This window comes from Podarcis muralis, chromosome 4, assembly GCF_964188315.1.
Source record: "Podarcis muralis chromosome 4, rPodMur119.hap1.1, whole genome shotgun sequence".
Taxonomy (NCBI): Eukaryota; Metazoa; Chordata; class Lepidosauria; order Squamata; family Lacertidae; genus Podarcis; species Podarcis muralis.
In genome coordinates this window covers 60,947,958-60,966,241 of record NC_135658.1, presented here as the reverse complement: position 1 = coordinate 60,966,241, position 18,284 = coordinate 60,947,958, and the positions used below count along the sequence as shown (strand labels likewise).

Sequence of the window (18,284 nt, the reverse complement as noted above, 5' to 3'; positions counted from 1 at the left end):
TAGTGTACAAGCTTAGAGATGGAGACCATGCTGTGAGAGCCAGCTTTTTGTTTCTTTTTCTTGTAGGAATCTACAGGACCTAAAGATGCAATTTGATGTCAGATTTGAATGGCCCAGGAGAACTTATCCATGCAGCTCTGCACACACTTGAGATCAACATCAATTGGAAAGCCATTAGTCACTCCAGAAGGGTTTGGTACTGATGCCCGAATGTTTGACACACTAGCTGTCCCCTCTTGCTAGGTTGTAGCAGCAGCATAGCTGGATGAGGGATGGAGGAGGGCCAATAAACAGACTGCACCAAGATGCTGTCTTGGGCCACGCTTCTTCTAAAGGAGAATGTGGGTGTATTCTTAGATCCAGTGTTGTCACTGGAGGCTCAGGTGGCCGTGGTGGCTCTTGCCCAGCTTTGGCAGGCCTATCAGCTATGACAATTCTTGCACAGGGATAACCTTGTCACAGTGGTCCATGTTTAGTGAGCTCTTGATTGGCTTTGTAACACACCCAATGTGGGGCTGCTCTTGGTGAGGATGTGGAAGCGTCAGTTAATGCGGAACATGGCAGTAAGGTTACTTAGTGGAACAACCTAAAGGAGCAATACAATATCAGTTCTATAGGAACTGCACTGGCTAGCATGTCACTTCTAGTCTGATTTCAAGGTATTAGTAAAAAAAGGTAAAGGTAAAGGACCCCTAACAGGTAAGCCCAATCATGAATGACTCTGGGGTTGCGGTGCTCATCTCGCTTTACTGGCTGAGGGAGCCGACATTTGTCCGCAGACAGTTTTTCCAGGTCATGTGGCCAGCATGACTAAGTCACTTCTGGCAAAACCAGAGTAGTGCATGGAAGTGCCATTTACCTTCCCACCAGAGTGGTGCCTATTAATCTACTTGCACTTTTTGGTGTGCTTTTGAACTGCTAGGTTGGCAGGAGCTGGGACTGAGCAATAGGAGCTCACCCCGCTGTAGGGATTCAAACTGCTGACCTTCCGATCGGCAAGCCCTAGGGTCAGTGGTTTATACCACAGCACTACCCGTATAATGGTTTATAAAAGCTCCAAACAGCTTGGGCCTAGATACTTGAGGTATCTAGATACTAGATACCTCTCCCACTATCATCATGCCCAAGCCTTAAGATCTGGCAGGGAGGCTTTCCTCCATATCCTCCATTTGGGAACACAGAAGAGGGCCTTCTCTGCTTTGGCACCACAGTTGCAGATTGCTTTCCTCTCTGAGGCCTAGCTGGATCCAGCTACAGCGGTACTTCGGGTTAAGAACTTAATTCATTCCGGAGGTCCATTCTTAACCTGAAACTGTTCTTAACCTGAAGCACCACTTTAGCTAATGGGTCCTCCTGCTGCCACCGCACCACCGGAACCCGATTTCTGTTCTCATCCTGAAGCAAAGTTCTTAACCTGAGTTATTATTTCTTGGTTAGCGGAGTCTGTAACCTAAAGCGTCTGTAACCTGAAGCGTATGTGACCCGCGGTACCACTGTATAGCTTCATTCCAGCAATACAGCAGCTCAGTGCTGTGATCTGCTCTGTAGTTTTATGGTTTGTGTCTGACCTATTATGGCTTTGTTGTGTACTATATATGCTGAATTGCTATTTTATATGAAATGCATTCTGCCATGAGATCAACTGATACAGGATAGGTTAGAAATATTTTAATAAATACAAATATTTAGGCCAGACCCTTCCTTGGTGTGTGCCCCTGGAGGTGGCAGAGACTGCTGCTTTCAGAACTTGGGAAGACCAGGAGCATTCAAAAGCCATTACCTGCCACCCTCTGTCAGGGCAGCCTGCCAAGAGCTTCCACAAACTATTGTTTGACATCTTCTTTAAATCAGATCATCAGCTGCTGTGCACACAGTATAAGCACACTAGCCCATTATGCATTATTATTATTCAGAGAATGGATTCCTGGCATGCTCAGTACATGCAGAGTAGCCAAGAGCCTGATTTAAATACAATGCAATGCACATGCACCATAATCTCTACTTGCCTGCCTGTATACTCTTAAATTGAGCCTAAGCCATCGACACTAGAGATGTTCCATTTACTTGAATGACATTCTGCCAGAGCTTATTGTCTTTTGTCATGCTGGGCAAATCTTCATGGGCTCAGTTCACACAGCTATTTAAGGGTGGGAATGCAGTTTGGTGATTTCCGTGTGCAATTTACAATGGTGCCACCCCAGTTATGGAATGCCCTCACCCCCCCCCCCATCTTTGGTTCATTAAATACTGATTTTCCATGGTATATCATATTCAAAGTGGCTCACAACTTCAGAAAAGTTTACATAATAAAATGAAGCCACATCAAGGCCAACCTGAAATGTTATGCTGGCTGTGGAGATGGTGCCACCTCCAATTCCGCGTACAAAAGCCGACCTGATTCAACATTGTCACTGAAGGCTCAGGCTTTTTCCAGCTATGTTCCATACAGAAAGCTCTAGGAGCATGCAAAAGTAATTGCTACTTACTTTCCCTCCTAGCAAGATAGTTTAAAATAAAGGGTGATACATGGAGAGCATCATTTTGGGGTCTTTTCTGAAGGCCAGCAGGAGATTTCTCAAAGGTTTCAAACATATCCAGAACATGTTACAACTAGGGACAGGTGAACTTGCTGCATTAGAATCATAATTTGCCAACATTTTGGCTGAACATTTGCCATTTCCCAAGATCCCATAACTATATTCAATTTTTGCACATGCACATTTAACAACAGGACCTTGGACCATGTTTTGCATATTCTACAATTATGACATATATCACAATGTGATGCACCACTAAAATTCACTCCAATTGGCTGTTTTTGTGTGTTTACATCAGGCATTTTTTTTTTGGGGGGGGGTGCTTCCTAAGCCTGCAATCAGCACAGGAGGAGGAAGCAGCAGCACAGGAAGTGTTGTGGTGGATCCTTGCTATTTACAGTTACTTGTAAGTAAGTTCCATTGAACGCAAAGGGTCTTGCTTCTTAGTAGATCTGTAGAGGAAGGGTTACACTGTGAAAATGGGCCAATATCTCTTCATCTAGTAACGGCTTATAGCAATCACCATCTGAAATTGTGCTAAGAAGGCAGTGATTTATGCTTAAGCATGCTGCATCATGCACACAAGCTACAAATTAACCCATAAATCAAGATCATATTGGATTATGAGAATATAATAGTTCGGCAGAGAGACAATCAGGCTCGGAACACATCTGATCATTTAAAAACGTATCAGATTCCACCTCGAAACTCACCAATTACTAGTTTCAGCGGCATCACTAAGTTACAGCAGCTTTAGCAGTGGGAGCACTAAGCACACCAAACAGTGCCCACTTTCAACATGTTTTAAACTGGGATATCTCATGTCCCTTACTGACTGAATTAAGACAAGTGGCAAAATATTTCATGATTGATAATGAACTATAGAAATTTCTGATATATAATATTTGCTTAAGAAAGCGGGGGAATCAAAAGTTACAATTATTTTAAAGAGGTAAGCATTCTTGAAGTACAAAACCACAAAACCTGCACTTTAAAAGTTGCACTGCAACCAATACTTTCAGTAAGCAGATGCTGCTCTTTCCTGGAACATAATTCAATCCTATAATGCACTTTTATATCAATAATGTAATCTAGGGCACATCCTGCCTGCTGTTTCAGCTGAGCTAGAGTGTGTGTAAAAGGATGTGTGGGAAATATCCAGGGGAAAGGCAAGTATATTCTACTCCCCAGGAAGCAAGAGTACGGTACATGTTGCACAGCCCAACCTATTGCCAAAATGCACACTGCCAACAAGGTAACCCCTTCGTCTAGATTTTTGGGAATTCAGAGTGCTCAAATGCCACATCCAGTCTCCAGAACTACAGATGTCGAGCCTGCCATTCCAAGCTGTCTGGATAGTAAATGGAGGACCACATGCAAGCTAAACTCCTCAGAGGGAAATGGCTTTAGATCAGTACTTGAACACATGCTTTTCATTTAAATGAGGAGATCATATTTACAAAGAAATCTTCTTTCCTCACAGTGGCAGGAAAAGTCAATTCTTTCTTTAGAAGTTTTATAACCCACATATCCACTGAATGATTCTCAGACACATCAGGGATGGGGAATTGGTGTGACCCTCCAAGTATTGTGGTACCACAACTCCCTCACTGTTGGTCAGGCTGGATGGAGCTGCTGGGAGCCAGAGGACAACATCTGGAGGGCTACAGATGGCTGAAGTTACTTGAGTTTTTAAAACCTTTAAAAGAGGGGACTTCCACTGCCTCACTCTTGCATGTGCCTCCCTATGACCATTCCTTCCACCTCCATTTCCTAGAAAGGCTTGAGCTCCAGAGCCATTCCAGGCAGTGTGGCAAGAGGGAGGAAAGAGGACCAGCTGTGCAGGACCCAGCTTGCAAGGCTGGAAGGGGAGAGAAGGAAAATTTCCTGGAGCAAGTTTAATCGTGCTAGAACCTGATAATATTTTCGCCACTTGTGAAATCAACCTAATGGAAGCTAGCTTTTAGATAAAATGAATTACAAATTATAAATGCAGTCCCAAAGCCACACAATTACCCTATTTTACCCACCAGACTTTCACATATAATTCATTTGGGGGGGAAAAAATTCAACATGGCACAGAAAGGAACTCTGGTAGAAGTGCCTTTGGAAGAGAAAAATCATGACCCTTTCCTGACCAGATAATGTGTTCAGGTGAAACTGGGCGAGGGGGGAAGAGAACATGATGGTGAACCTCATTATAGATGTATTTTCTGCTGTTGAACAGTGCACACAGTTCAGTCCAAACTGCAGAACCCAGAAAGAGAGGAAGTCTCTTTCGTGATGTGTGCACAAAGCAAAACAGAGCTCATATCTTCCTGGCCTTGCCCTGTTCTGCTCCTATCCCTCATGCCGACTGATACTTTTCTGCTGGGTGTCTTCTCAGACTCATCCAGATGTTGGTATAGCAAACTCCATATTTCTTGCTCTCTATGAAAAACAAAGTTTCTAGAGAGGTATATACCTTACAATCCATTTTGGCAAGGAATTCATAATGGTTGTGATACGGCAATGGAGTTACTTGTCAATTGGCCTCCTTGCTTTGCACAGATACCCACCCACCCACAATCCCCAATGACCTATGACTAAAATGGGTTTTATAGCAACAGTTCTTAACCTCTGAGATGCTGCCTGCCATTCACTGCATATCCAGGGACAGTGCTTCCTGTTTCGCCACTTGAGGCAAAATGAGAATGGCTGCCTTTCCCTGCCCTGTCACGCCCGCTGCCACCACCATATCTGTTGCCACCAGCTCTTCTCTGCCTGCTCTTCTACTTCTGCCACTGGTGGAGAAGTGGTGCTGGCACCAGTGCCAATTTCAGGACTGATACCAGCTGATTTCAGCTGACACCAGTGCAACTTCTGGAGAGGTGTTTGGGCGCCCATAAGGCTGCTGCCTTGGGGGCTTCTGCCAACTGAGGCAGCTGCTTCAGCTTGCCCAGTGGCAGAGCCGCCTCTGTATTTTTCTACCACAGGGGTAGCTAACCTGTGGCCCTCCTCTTGTTGTTGGACTATAACTGCCATTCTCCCTGGCCACACTGGTGAAATATTTAGCCCAACTCTGTTTTTTTATTCATTCTCACTGGCTCTATTTGGAAACTCAAAAGTACTGCAAAACTGACATTTCCATATTGGTTCAAGGCTATATATATATATATATATATATATATATATATATATATATATATATTTTACACACACACAAACACACACTTTTCAAGGTTGAAACAGATCTCTTGAGGCAATTCAAAGCATGAAATTACCATTAAAAGTCACTTTACAATGAAATACAAAATTCATAATACAAATCCCATAAACACAATGAAGTTCAAAGGCTGCAGTAAAAACAGCAGCAATGGGGGAAATCCAATATAAAAACCAAAGACTAACACTGCTATTCAATTGAAAGCAGGTGTAAGCAACCAGGTCTTTAGACATACTTGGATCTAAAGGTCTTCAGGCCTATTTGAAACCCATCATGAGGAGCCTACCATGCTTCTGTGGGGCCAATAGAAGGGGGGGGAGGGTGCATTGCCAAAGAGAGATATATATAAACAATTGCCATTATTTAATAGAATTACAGTACATATCACTATAGTAGGGAAGCTCCAGGTGACTTGTCCCAGTGCTAATTGTTGGTGGGCAACTTCAATGCCCCTGCTCTCCCATCTTTAAGTGGGGGATGGACTGTGCAGTCCTTCAAATACAGTATGAAAAATGGTCACCCTGGGGCCTATGAAGGGTAGCAGATTAAAAGGTTGTTGTTTTTTTTAAAAAAACACCTAGCTACTTTGAATGAATTCAAATTACCAGGGCCTAATAAACTGCATCCAAGGGTACTAAAGTTGCAAGAAAGGTGATTCTGACTAAACATCTGGAAAAACTTTCTGACAGTAAGAGCTCTTTGGCAGTGGAACAGACTCCCACGAGAGGTGGTAGACTCTCCTTCCTTGGAGGTTCTTAAGCAGAGGTTGGATGGCCATCTGTCAAGGATGCTTTAGTTGAGATTCCTGCATTGCAGGGGGTTGGGACTAGATGACCCTTGGGTCCCTTCCAACTCTAAGATTCCTGAGTGGCAGGTGAGAAGTAGCTCCAACATTCACACATTTCCTAAACTGGTTGTTATAGGACAAGGCTATATAGCTCCCCCCCCCCCCCGCACCAAAAAAAGAAAGAAAAGGGCAATTTAGGAAGGCAACTTTTTCTTCTCAGGACACTTTGCGACAATTGCGTTGTTCCTTGTTTGATGGAACAAAGCTAGGAACTATTGTAAACTAGCAACAAATGTTTGAGGAATTCAGCAGTGGAAAAGGGCTACTGAAGGCTACTATGATGGCTATGCTCTGCCTCCACAATTCAAAGTAATAACGCGTGTGAATACGAGTTGCTGGAAACCACAGGAAGGGAGAGTGTTCTTGGGCTTGAATCCTACTTGCGGGTTTCCCACATGCATCTGGATGGCACTGTGAGAATGGAAGTCTGGAAATCTTCTTCTAGTGTTAATGCAAGAGACCTCGACCATAATTACCCTTCCAGCTTGCACTCTTCCACTCCTGTTCAACAGTTGGCCTGATCCCTCCACTCCTTGTTCTTTCTAGCCCAACTCATACTAAAGCCTTACTTTCGCCATGGTGGGGAGTGTCAATAGATGGAATAGCTCATGTTTCTATAGCTCTTCCAGCTGACTATGGGATATGTTATATTTGTTTTCTTGTTAAGCATTTTAGGAGGGGAGGGGAGCAATGCAGGTCAAATAAATTATTTCAGTTCAGTTTACTCTTTGAACTCCACACTTCCACTCTCTCTTGCTCTCACTGCAACTTTGGACAGAGGTGCTGGTATGCATATAAAGAGCTGCTGCTCAATAATACGAGACTGGAGTAAAACCTTCCAGTTACTTTCAACTGTTGACATTTTGCTTTGTTTTTATGTTTGTGATCTCTAGAGAGTTGACACAAGATTTTGTGCAATGAAAGTTTTTAAGCCACTGAGAACCCAGGAAATAGTCTGCAGGCTATTCAGTAGAAAAAGGCAGCTTCTGACCACTGTCAGATTATATTCCAAGTTTTATTTAGCAACATGTACTATAACCTCTCATTTGATTTATGTATGAAGAGCGGGTAACATTTAGAGCTCAATGTATGTTGTCAAGGAAACATCATACAGAAAATGACAGGTCATGGAAATGCAGATTGTTCAACAGCAGGCTACCTGGTCTCTTAATAGCAAGTTTACCTCAAAGCTATTTTAGTTGATCTGTCCTGCCTTCAAAAGAAAGAAAACAGATCTAAACTCCTGAGTGAATGTAATTCATGGGGAAAAAGAGTTTTGTTATGTTTTGTTTTGCCATGTTTTATACAGATTCCCAAGACATACCTATTTTCATAATGTCGTGATGTGAGGGCAGACCCCATCAAATCCTTTCACCTTTAGTGCTAGCTAACAAAAAAGGTCTTGTTTACAGCTCCCAATTCTGGGTAAGGGAGGTTATTATTATTATTTATTAAATTTGTATACCACTACAATATTCATTTGAAGATCACAGGGCAGTTCACAACATAGAAATACAAAATAAGAACACAAAAGACATAAAAAATAAAACCAATACCCCCCCCCCCCCAAAAATAAATTTAGAAGGCCATAGAATGTTTAATCAGCCAAAGGCCTGGAAAAGAGAAATATTTTCTCCTGGCGCCTAAAGATATATAATGAAGGCACCAGGTAAACATCCCTGGGGAGAGCATTCCACAAATGTGTTTTTTTTTTTTTGGGGGGGGGTATTGGTTTGTTTTTGTTTTATTATGTATTTTGTGTTCTCATTTTGTATTTTTATGTTGTGAAATGTGCTGTGATCTGTGGCTGTGATCTGTGGATGAAGGGTGGTATGTAAACTTATCAAATAAATACATAAACAACAGGAACCCACAGCAGGAAAGGTCCGTTCTCATGTTGCCACCCTCTGTAATTCTCATGAAGAAGAGCCTCAGATGATGATCATAGGGTCTGGGTCAGTTCATAAGGGAGTTGGGAGTTTATTCACAAGTGTCTGTTGTCACTGGTGCTTCCAGTTCAGTCTGTCCACTATGGGACCACATCCTCCAAAGACTTCTAGGTAAGAGTCAAAATCAATGCACAAGGATACAGTCTTTTGGAACTTCTGCAAAACAAAGAGCTAAATTCTCAAACAGGTGTCTGAATATACACTCCCTTGATCTTTATATAAGGGATGAGATTCCCTATCTCCTCCTGCCTTTCAGCCCTATGTGCATGTATGGGGTGCGTGTGTGTGCTTAGTTCGTGGCAAGGTCTACCAGAATCTACATTTAACCTTTTATTAGCTGCATGGTGATTACAGCAAAACAAGAATAACAATCTGGTCACTGAAGTCCCTTGCCATTACTGGAGTGAATCCTTTCATAGTCTTTGTGGTTAAAAGTCTACATTAGAGGAATTCAACAGCTGAAGATTACCCTAAGATGATAGTTGTGTGCTGAGAATAATTAACTCTTACACAACTTCCCTGTCAAAAGGTCCAAAGCCTCTATAAGGGAAAAGAAGTTGTTCTATTTGTGGTCTTGCATTTCTGGTGCTCAGCTTCCATTTAAAGAACATTTAAGGGAGTAATATAGCCTTGTCATGCTGTGGAACCTCTTCCTATAAAAAGTGACAAGACAAGCCCTCATTCCAATCTCCTCTGATTTTCAGCTTATCCATTAGGTTCTGAAACTTGGCTTGTGCACTTTCAGAAAAGAAGTGCATTCCCACCCCAATTTCAGAAAACAGTCTTCACCTCTGAATAAGTTTTCCTCATGGAATTCTAATCTTGATTCATCAGTGCCTAAGCCACTCCCTTCTCCTTTTCATGGAAGTACTTTTTGAAGGTGATCCAGATTTCAGATGGAGTAGCATTCCTTTGGGAGTACAGTAGCATTCCTTTGGGAGTACAGGGAGTACAGTGTAGGTGGTGGAGCTTTCAGAGAAATATAAATTAAAATACCTCTTCAAAGTAGGCCACAAATGCTTTGAATATATTGGCTTTAACGTTCTTGGACAACAAGATAGGATGGTGTACATACTGTACCGACTTGTTTGAATGCCTTTACTCATGGGTCTTATTACAGATCTTTGCCATGCCTAGGTTGGTCTGCCAACTGCATGGAGACCCACCAAGAATAAGTCAAGATAACTAGCTAAAAAAATTAGATGCCAAGCCAGTGATACATGAAACATTGCATGATTCATATTTTTGACCATTAGTGGTTTATATGCCATCATCTGGCACCTGTTTTTGACAACTGCCTTTTGTCTGAGATTAGTAACAGCTATTTGCAAACAGATTCTTACCATTAAACTGTGAATTGCTCTGAGGTTTCCTTGGCATGCTAAGATACATTTCAACTGGTCCCTTTCAGTTAACCTCCAATATGTTTTTGATACTTACAGCAATATAAGGTTGTAAAGATAATCAATGCAACAGCCAAAATTATATCCACTTAGCATAGGCACAAATATCCAAATGCAACATGTGATAACAGACCCCCCCCCCAAAAAGTTGATGTAACCAGTGGTGTATTATGATTTAGGACCTCAGTTTTCTCTGCAAGCTGAGATAAATGCAGGAGATCTATAGCTGCCAAAAAAAGCTATAGCATATTTGGACTTTCTTCTGTGCTCACTTCCCAAAGCCCCACTAAGACAACAGTATATCTATAAATCAGTGTTAAAGTCTAGTGCCCACTAAAATGTGTAAAACCAGGACAGTACTCTGCTTGACCGAATGCAAAGACTGGAGCAGACTACGGGGCTCAGCACCTTTAAAAAATACTTTTTGGGGGGTTCTTGTGAGGAAGCCACAACTGTTTAAAATGGAATGATACTATTTTAATGCAGGTGGGCACTTCCATTCTGTGATCCCCCTCACAGACCTCTGATCCCTGGAATGATTTAACAACCAATCAACTTCTTGCCAGGGAACTCCAGGAATTGTAACCATGACTGTTTAAACTGGTGTAATAGCACTTTTATTGTTTAGTGCAGATGGGGCCAAATATAAGAAATTTACTGTAATATCGACAGGCAACTAGGGTGGGTAGTTTGGGGCAGTGACAAGTGAATTCAACCTAATGCCCACACATGAACCTAGTAAGGACTGATGAAAAATGCATTTTAGTAGTGAAAAAAGAAAGGAGATTTTCGAATCCCATTACTTCCGACATAGCAAGTAGTGCAAGTTAAAGATCATATAACAAAACTATGCCAGTAAAGATTTAAAAGTGCATCTTTCTGTGCACAAATGGAAATTTCCTAGTTATAGCTTTGAGGATTCACAGGCTGAAAGAAAACAAACACATATTAGAGGCTTCAAAACACTGGAGAATAACTGTTTTATGTGCTGACTCTACATTCAAGGGCAACTGAAATCTAAGCATGTGTGCTTCTCTGAACCCCGTATCTTATCTCACTGATTAAGGATGCAACCCAAAAGCCACTGTATGTAAGCAAAGGGATGGTTACCTAAAATGGGACATGAAAGTATTTTCAGTATGGGGGTGGGGTTGAATTCTAACGGCATTTAAACACCAGCATGTTACATCAGAAGAGTGTGCTACCATGGGATTCCTTAACCCAAATTTTAACAACTGGGAACAACCAATAGGAGTGTTTGCTTACTCTTCACCTCCACTGTCTTCTCATTCCTCCCGTCATCCCTCCCACAGTGCTTACATCATTGTTTAATAAGTATGTCACACTTAGCCACTATGTTGGACATGGGGAACTGTTGTTTAATGTCAGTTTACAGCAACATCTAGCCTGACTCGGTTATGTCCACAGAAGGGAAGATGACAGGATCCCCAAGCACATGCTCTAAGGGGGGCTGGCTTCAGGCACCAGGTCCACTGGCAGACCAACTCTGCAGTACAAATTTGTCTGCAAATGAGACATGAAGGCTGGCAACATCAACCCTGCTGTGTGGGAATCCCTTGCAGATGACTGCAGTGCCTGGAGACAGACTGTCAGGCCGTGTATCCACAGCACCCAGAGGAGGAATGACTGCTGAGAGGAGGAACACCATGGTGTATCTGCAGCAGCACAACTAGATGCCTTCATCTGCCCCAGCTGCAACAAAACATGTCTCTCCCATATTGGTTTCTACAGCCACAGCAGGCACTGTAACTCTCAAGGAGTATGACTTCAACTTGCACACTCCTCCCTTGTCTCCTGAGACAAACAGGTGCCAACAACAGCAAACCAACCAGGAAATTAAACCAACTTCAAGCTGAGGTTTATGTTCCCTGGTTTATTTACTTAAAATATTTATATACCTTTTTTCAAGGTAGCCTCACAGCCTAGTTTACCATAAGCAATTAATTAGAACCATATAACAAAACAGCAAAGATAAGCTGCAAAGAGGAGGGGAAGCTTTTGGAAAGTTAGATCTCTCTCTCCCCACCCTTAAGGCAAGATGATCCTCTGGTAGACCTTAAGAGGCAGCTGGGGAAGTAAACTGAGATTAAACTACAATTCCTTGTTTCTGAATTAATGGCTAACTGTGGTTTAATTAAAGCAGGATGTAAGCACTGAGAAAGGGAGAAGATGAGGAAGGGGAGTGTGTGGTCCAAAGACACTCATCCCCAGTTGCTAACCTATGGGTTTTGCAAGCCCAGAATTGAATCTTAAAACCAGACCACAGACTTTTGTCCATGCAGACGATGGCTGCAATGCAACGAACTGGTAACTGACAGTAAATCTCAAAAAACTATAACACAACTTACTTCCAACACAACAGTAGTTAGTATGGGGGGGGGGAGCAGGGGTAGCAGCAATTGTATTAAAGGTAAAGAGAAAAAAAAGTGTGATGCAAATGAAGCCAGCCAAGTTCTGTTTAGACAACTGTTAAATGCCTATTCTTGGCCCGTTAGCAAGACCTCCAGCTGAGTTATTCCAGATGCAACATAATATCTAAAGCTGCTTTCCAGACTCTTTTGACTTCAAAATAAATATTCACATTGTGGCTATGCTTTGTACCAATACCCAAAGGAAAAGTGTAAAGAAACATTTTATGTGCTTTTGGGTTCTTTTTATTAGACTATAGTTACAGAAGTACAACAGTCATTCCCACTGACATCTACCCTAGTGTGGAGAAAGGCTTTCAGGGGGGGAAACCCCAGAGAAATAAAGTCATATAAAAGTCAACCAAGATGCACCAGTGTTATCACCAAGATCACAACACACACAACCTGTTTATTAGTACTGGTACACCAACTATCACAAAGAGGCCATGAAAGGAGGTATACAAATTTAAAAAAATAAAAAAATAAAATACAACTCCCATTAGCTCCAGCCAGCAAAGGCTGTCTCAAAAGGGCTTATATTTACATTGTTTCCTATGAAATTCCTTGTAAATATGTATCACAAAGGGTTTCTGTGTATTACACTACTCATTGTAATATTAAACCACCTATTTACTGTCACCTGTAGTGACCCCAAGACTCAACAATCCAGAGTACAATTCAGGATAGCCAACAGCAGCCCAGGAACTGCAGGATAGGGGCAGCTAGAAAATGAGGAAATGCTGGAAAAATGGGTATCATCAACCCTCACTTTACTAAATACATACTCAGTGGAAAAATCATTCAAACAACATGTTTATAATAAAAATCAACAGTACAAGGCCATGCATACATACTCAGAAGTAAGTCCCACTCATGTCAAGCAACTTGCTTAGTACTGAAAATGCACAGACAAAGCTGTAAAAGGATAGGAAAATTAAAGAAAACTAAGCTGAACGAGAACTTTGGAGAGATCCTTACACCTGAATTGCATTTTTTAAGGGAACACATAAGAAGAACGGAATCAATTAAAGGTGACAAAAGATGGTGTTTTTAGGACTAATTGACAATCATGAAGTCTGAATGGCATACAGTGGAGAACTCTTAAAATTCTTTTCTGAGAGCCAAAAAGCATGAGATAAGAGGGACTTTGTAGACATACTTAGGTTTCCAAAAAGGGTTCCTGAGTAGCTGCCAAGGGATAAGAGGACAGATCCTTGGATTAGTAATTGGTTTGAGAATGGGAAAATCTAGGGCAGATTCTCACACCCTGGGGAGAAAAGCAGTGAAGTACCCAAGGATCTGTATTGGCAGTAGTGTTACTAGAGCCAGGGATAAACAATAAGATGGGTCGTGAAGCTGGGTTATTACTGCTTTTTGAAAAAAAACAACTGTTTAGATTGACCACAGTTTAGGGTTCAGACATAATGCTTAATTATTGTTAATGGAACCAGAATTACGATTTCATCCTTGGGGTCGTGAATAGGAACTGGGAGGCTGAGTGTGCACACCCAAGGCTCTCTAGGGCTTGATAAACTGTGATTTATCATGGTTCTTCCAGATAAACCATGGATTATCACAGGGGTGGGAATCTGTGTGACACTCTGCTGTGAACTAATCTCCTATCAGTGGAATCTAACATCTGGAGAGTCACAGGTTCCCCACCCCTGAGTTCACTGTGACGTAGGAACTACCTCAGTATCCAAAAGACAAAAGTGAACCAACTGTTAGGTTGCAATCTTATACACACTTTGGGAGAGCATTCTGCAGCGAAGTCAATGAAATTTGCTTCCAAATAAACATGCACAGGATAAAGCTGTCCCACAGCTGCTATTCCTGCACATCAGCTTCTGTCTGGTGTCACATTCCTATTAAGTGGGAATAAAGAGGGTGGAACTAACCACAGGCAATGTTAAAGCAGAGAACATGAGTCACTCATTGAACAGTACATTTTCTCCAAAACAAATCCCTGAAAATGGTCCTTCAAACCATCTGCTGCTCTCTCACACTCAAACCCGCCTCCCCCATGAAGTGCTTTCAATCAAAACATTTCCAGGATGTAGTAAACTAACTTTCTGTCAAATGGCCAAAATCCCTGCTTAGTACTACAACTTTTCACAGAATCTCTTTGTAATCCTTTCCACTTGGTAGCCACAGCAATATGTGTTAGTCCTTAAAAATCAAATATTCTCAGAGGCTGCCTCAGAAGGTAATACAATCTTGATCAGAGAACTATGCTGGAAAAGAAATCAATGGCACTCTCTTTGTCCAGCTTTTCCGACCTGCAGTGACACAGCTTCTGGTAGCAAAAGTTCTGCTTTCTGAGACTTTAAAAAGACATCACTCCTCTCCCATGATTTAGGACCTCTTTCACTCTTCACAGTAAGAGATAGCCTAGCTGCGAAGTCTGAGCAGGGATGAAGAGAAAAGAAATACACTTAAGAAGCTCAGATTACAAAACAGCAAAGTTTGCAAAAGCTGAGAGTTTTATTGGAACCTTGCTCCGACACCAATGCAAGACTTACCAGGTTTAAAACTTACAGCATGACACATACTTTTAAAGCCTCCAATATTGGAGACTCAGCAGCAGCAGAATGTCTGCTGCTTTTGCCCAAAACATGCATATTCTTAATTGATCATTCAAAACATATCCATTCATTACAGATACTCTACACATGATTATCAGTGGCCACAATATTTTTTACAAATGGTGCAAACCCCAATCTTATGCATGATTATTATGTAATTAAGGGCATGCATACATCAGTGGCCATTTCAAGCCTTATTTTGCATGGTGTTGTACACATAAAAGAGGGCATGGGGATTCTTCACCCTCTACACATGACCTTTTAGGTTTCCCTGCAAGCTCCCTAAAGGTAAAGGTAAAGGGACGCCTGACCGTTATGTCCAGTCGTGGCCAACTCTGGGGTTGCGGCACTCATCTCGCTTTATTGGCTGAGGGAGCCAGCGTACAGCTTCCAGGTCATGTGGCCAGCATGACTAAGTCGCTTCTGGGGAACCAGAGCAGCGCACAGAAACGCCGTTTACCTTCCCGCCGGAGCAGTACCTATTTATCTCCTTGCACTCTGATGTGCTTTCAAACTGCTAGGTTGGCAGGAGCAGGGACCGAGCAACGGGAGCTCAACCCATCACAGGGATTCGAACCGCCGACCTTCTGATCAGCAAGTCCTAGGCTCTGTGGTTTAACCCACAGCACCACCCACACCCCCTCAAACTCCAATTCATGTAGCTGCCACCTGCACATGTGTGATGGCTATGTGAAATGTACACACCTGACTTAAGTATGAAGGGGAAATGGTTTCGTTTTTCTGTTTGTAGTGGATGTTGGTTTGAGGGGGGAAAGCACTAGGCAGCATTATTTATTTTAAAAATGAATGGATCAATATGGACTGTGGCTAACATTGCGTGTATGCGCCTTCAGAAACTAGCAATGGGAATACGCTATATGTGGAATGCGCAGTAATGTGCACATACCCCAACTCTCATTGTGTTCAGTTATTCCTAAACGTGCACAGGACTGCAGTTTCATGAATTTTGGCTTTTCTCAACTTGTTGGGAGCTTTAAAAGCCTTTGCAAAAAAAAGTGATGGGATGGGAGATCCTAACCCTAGAGTCCCATGATAATATATCAACTATCCCACAGCCTCGGCATTCTGTAAGTCTCAGAGCTCGTTTATTTAGGATATTGAAAGATTTCAGTTTCTGACTTGTTTACCACTTAAAGAACAAATCTGGTGTTTGAGCTGCAAACCAGCAGCCTTTGGAAATATCAGGGGCTCTTGAAGTTTCACCCCAATGAAACATCAGTAAAAGGAATGGAGCCATCACTGGTGGGTGGCATTCCCAGTTTCCCAGGTAGACTGCAAACAACCCAAGATTAGGACGGAATCACCAATAGACTCTACAGAAAAAGAAAGATGTTTGATAGTTTCACTGCAAATGGTTTGCATTCAAGACAGCTTCTAAATTTTTACTGTAAACACACATCAGACATATAAGCAGGAAAGCAGAATTAAGTAGTGTAATGTAGGGTGGAGAGGGGGACCTGAAGCTTTTTTTAGTGGGGAAGTTAATGGTACTAGAAATCCATTCCAGATGTGCTTTGGTAACTCCAGAATTTAACAAGAAAAGTCTTCCAGGAAATGTTTCACACACTGACCTTATTCTAATGTGACTCTTGCTGCACAAAAAAGCCCCTATCTGTGCAGCATTTCATAAGGCCAGCACCATTTCAACAAGGTCTTCCAGTGTGTTATATGCAACATGCATGAGGCAGTCTATGACATGCTACTACTGCATGCATAAGTGAGTAACCAGACTTAATTGAAACACCAGGTATGTGCTGCCTTTTTTTAATCCATATACAGAATTGTGTTAAAATTAGGCTTGGGACTGGCAACCTTTAGGCTTCATTTTATCTCCTTGGCTCCACTGATCTTAAATATACTTACATGCTAGTTGACTTTATTCCTTTCGATCTGAAATGAGAGAAGCTGCTCCCCCCAATAAAATCCAGGCATATGCCTAAGAGAGGAGGCATGACAGCCTCATTAATCTACTTTCTGTTCTATTTGTCAAGTGCATAACTTTTCAGACATAATTAAGTACCTCAGTACTCGTGTGTTTTGCCCCTTGTTTTAAAAAATGTGAATTTTGAATGAACTATAAATACTCGCACTGCCTGTGAATTGGTTCCTTTCCAGGGATAAAGTCAGGGAGGCAGCCTAGGCAACTGAAACTTTATCCAGTAGAGAAGCATTGCAGCTGCTTCCATTTACAGCAATAGTACAGACTTTTTCCCTGTTACACAAGCGGCACCACAAACAGTACCACAAACTTTTCGAGCTAATGAAAACCTGGAGGCTACTGTGGCGGACATGGGATGGGTGGTGTGTGTGGCACAAGTCTTCTTTTCCCATGCTCAGGGTTTAATAACTTTTAAATATTCTGTTAATACTCAAAGGCAGATGCAAGACTTCACAGAACACTAAAAAAAATAATCAGGAAAATAAAAATGCTAAACAATTCCCCTGCAATCTCCTTATAACACAATATCACCGGTTGCCTTTGAGATGCACACAAGTCTTGCCTTCCCCAGCGAAATCCAACCAAAGTATTCATTCTTAGCTTGTCTAAAGCGTGTATGCTCACATGTGTTGCCATTTATCTCTCTCCAAATGAAATAAAGTAAATTCAAACAAAATCAGTGTAAAATTGTGCAAATGCCTTTTGACCACAGAGCATAAAGAGAATACAGCTTGCCACAAATTATTGTAGACACAACACTGGTACAGTAGACAACAGCACAGCCTTCACTTGGCAGAAGAACATCTGGTTGTGACAGAAAACTTCCACAACAGTAACTTTGGAGCCAGCCTTTATCCTTTGTGTGAATAAACTAGTGCCCAAACCATGGGAAAGTGAGGATTTTTAAAACACCAAACAATATATATTTATATAAAATATTTTCTTAAGGGTCAAATACGTCATCCTACCAGATCTACTCTTGATAATATCATTGAACTCGTCTACTGCAGAATCTTCCTCGGGGTGTCCTGATTCAGCCATAGCCAAGGCAACGAGCGGCAAATCCTAACGGGTAGGCGCGCAAAGGCAGGGCTCGCTCAGCTCCGACTCCGCATGTTGGAACTTCCTTCAAGCAAGAAAACACGCGCGCACGCACCAAAGTTTTAAAAGGAGCGGCTTCTGTTTGCTGCTGGCCAAGAGGCAGTGGGAGGAGACTGGCGACGGCCACCTCCCCAGGCGCGCCGCGTGGAGCGCAAAGGCGAAACTCTCCCGCTAAGCAGGCAAGGCAGAGCGCGCTGGCAGGAGGGGAGCTGTCACCCTCCGCTCCTGGGATCCGAGGGAACAGGTGCCGGCGCTTGCCTTAAAAATA

The 18,284-nt window shown here is 42.3% G+C and overlaps 1 protein-coding gene across 1 annotated transcript in view; it reads right to left on the bottom strand.

The window, feature by feature from the left end:
- The window catches only part of DMD (dystrophin), a 985,465-nt gene extending 967,426 nt beyond the window's left edge, over positions 1 to 18,039 (bottom strand). Inside the window, exon 1 of the mRNA XM_077927390.1 lies at positions 17,884 to 18,039. Within this exon, the coding sequence (XP_077783516.1) occupies positions 17,884 to 17,956 (73 nt within the window). The 5' untranslated portion in view covers positions 17,957 to 18,039. The remainder of the gene's footprint in view (positions 1 to 17,883) is intronic.
- Positions 18,040 to 18,284: the final 245 nt, after the last annotated feature.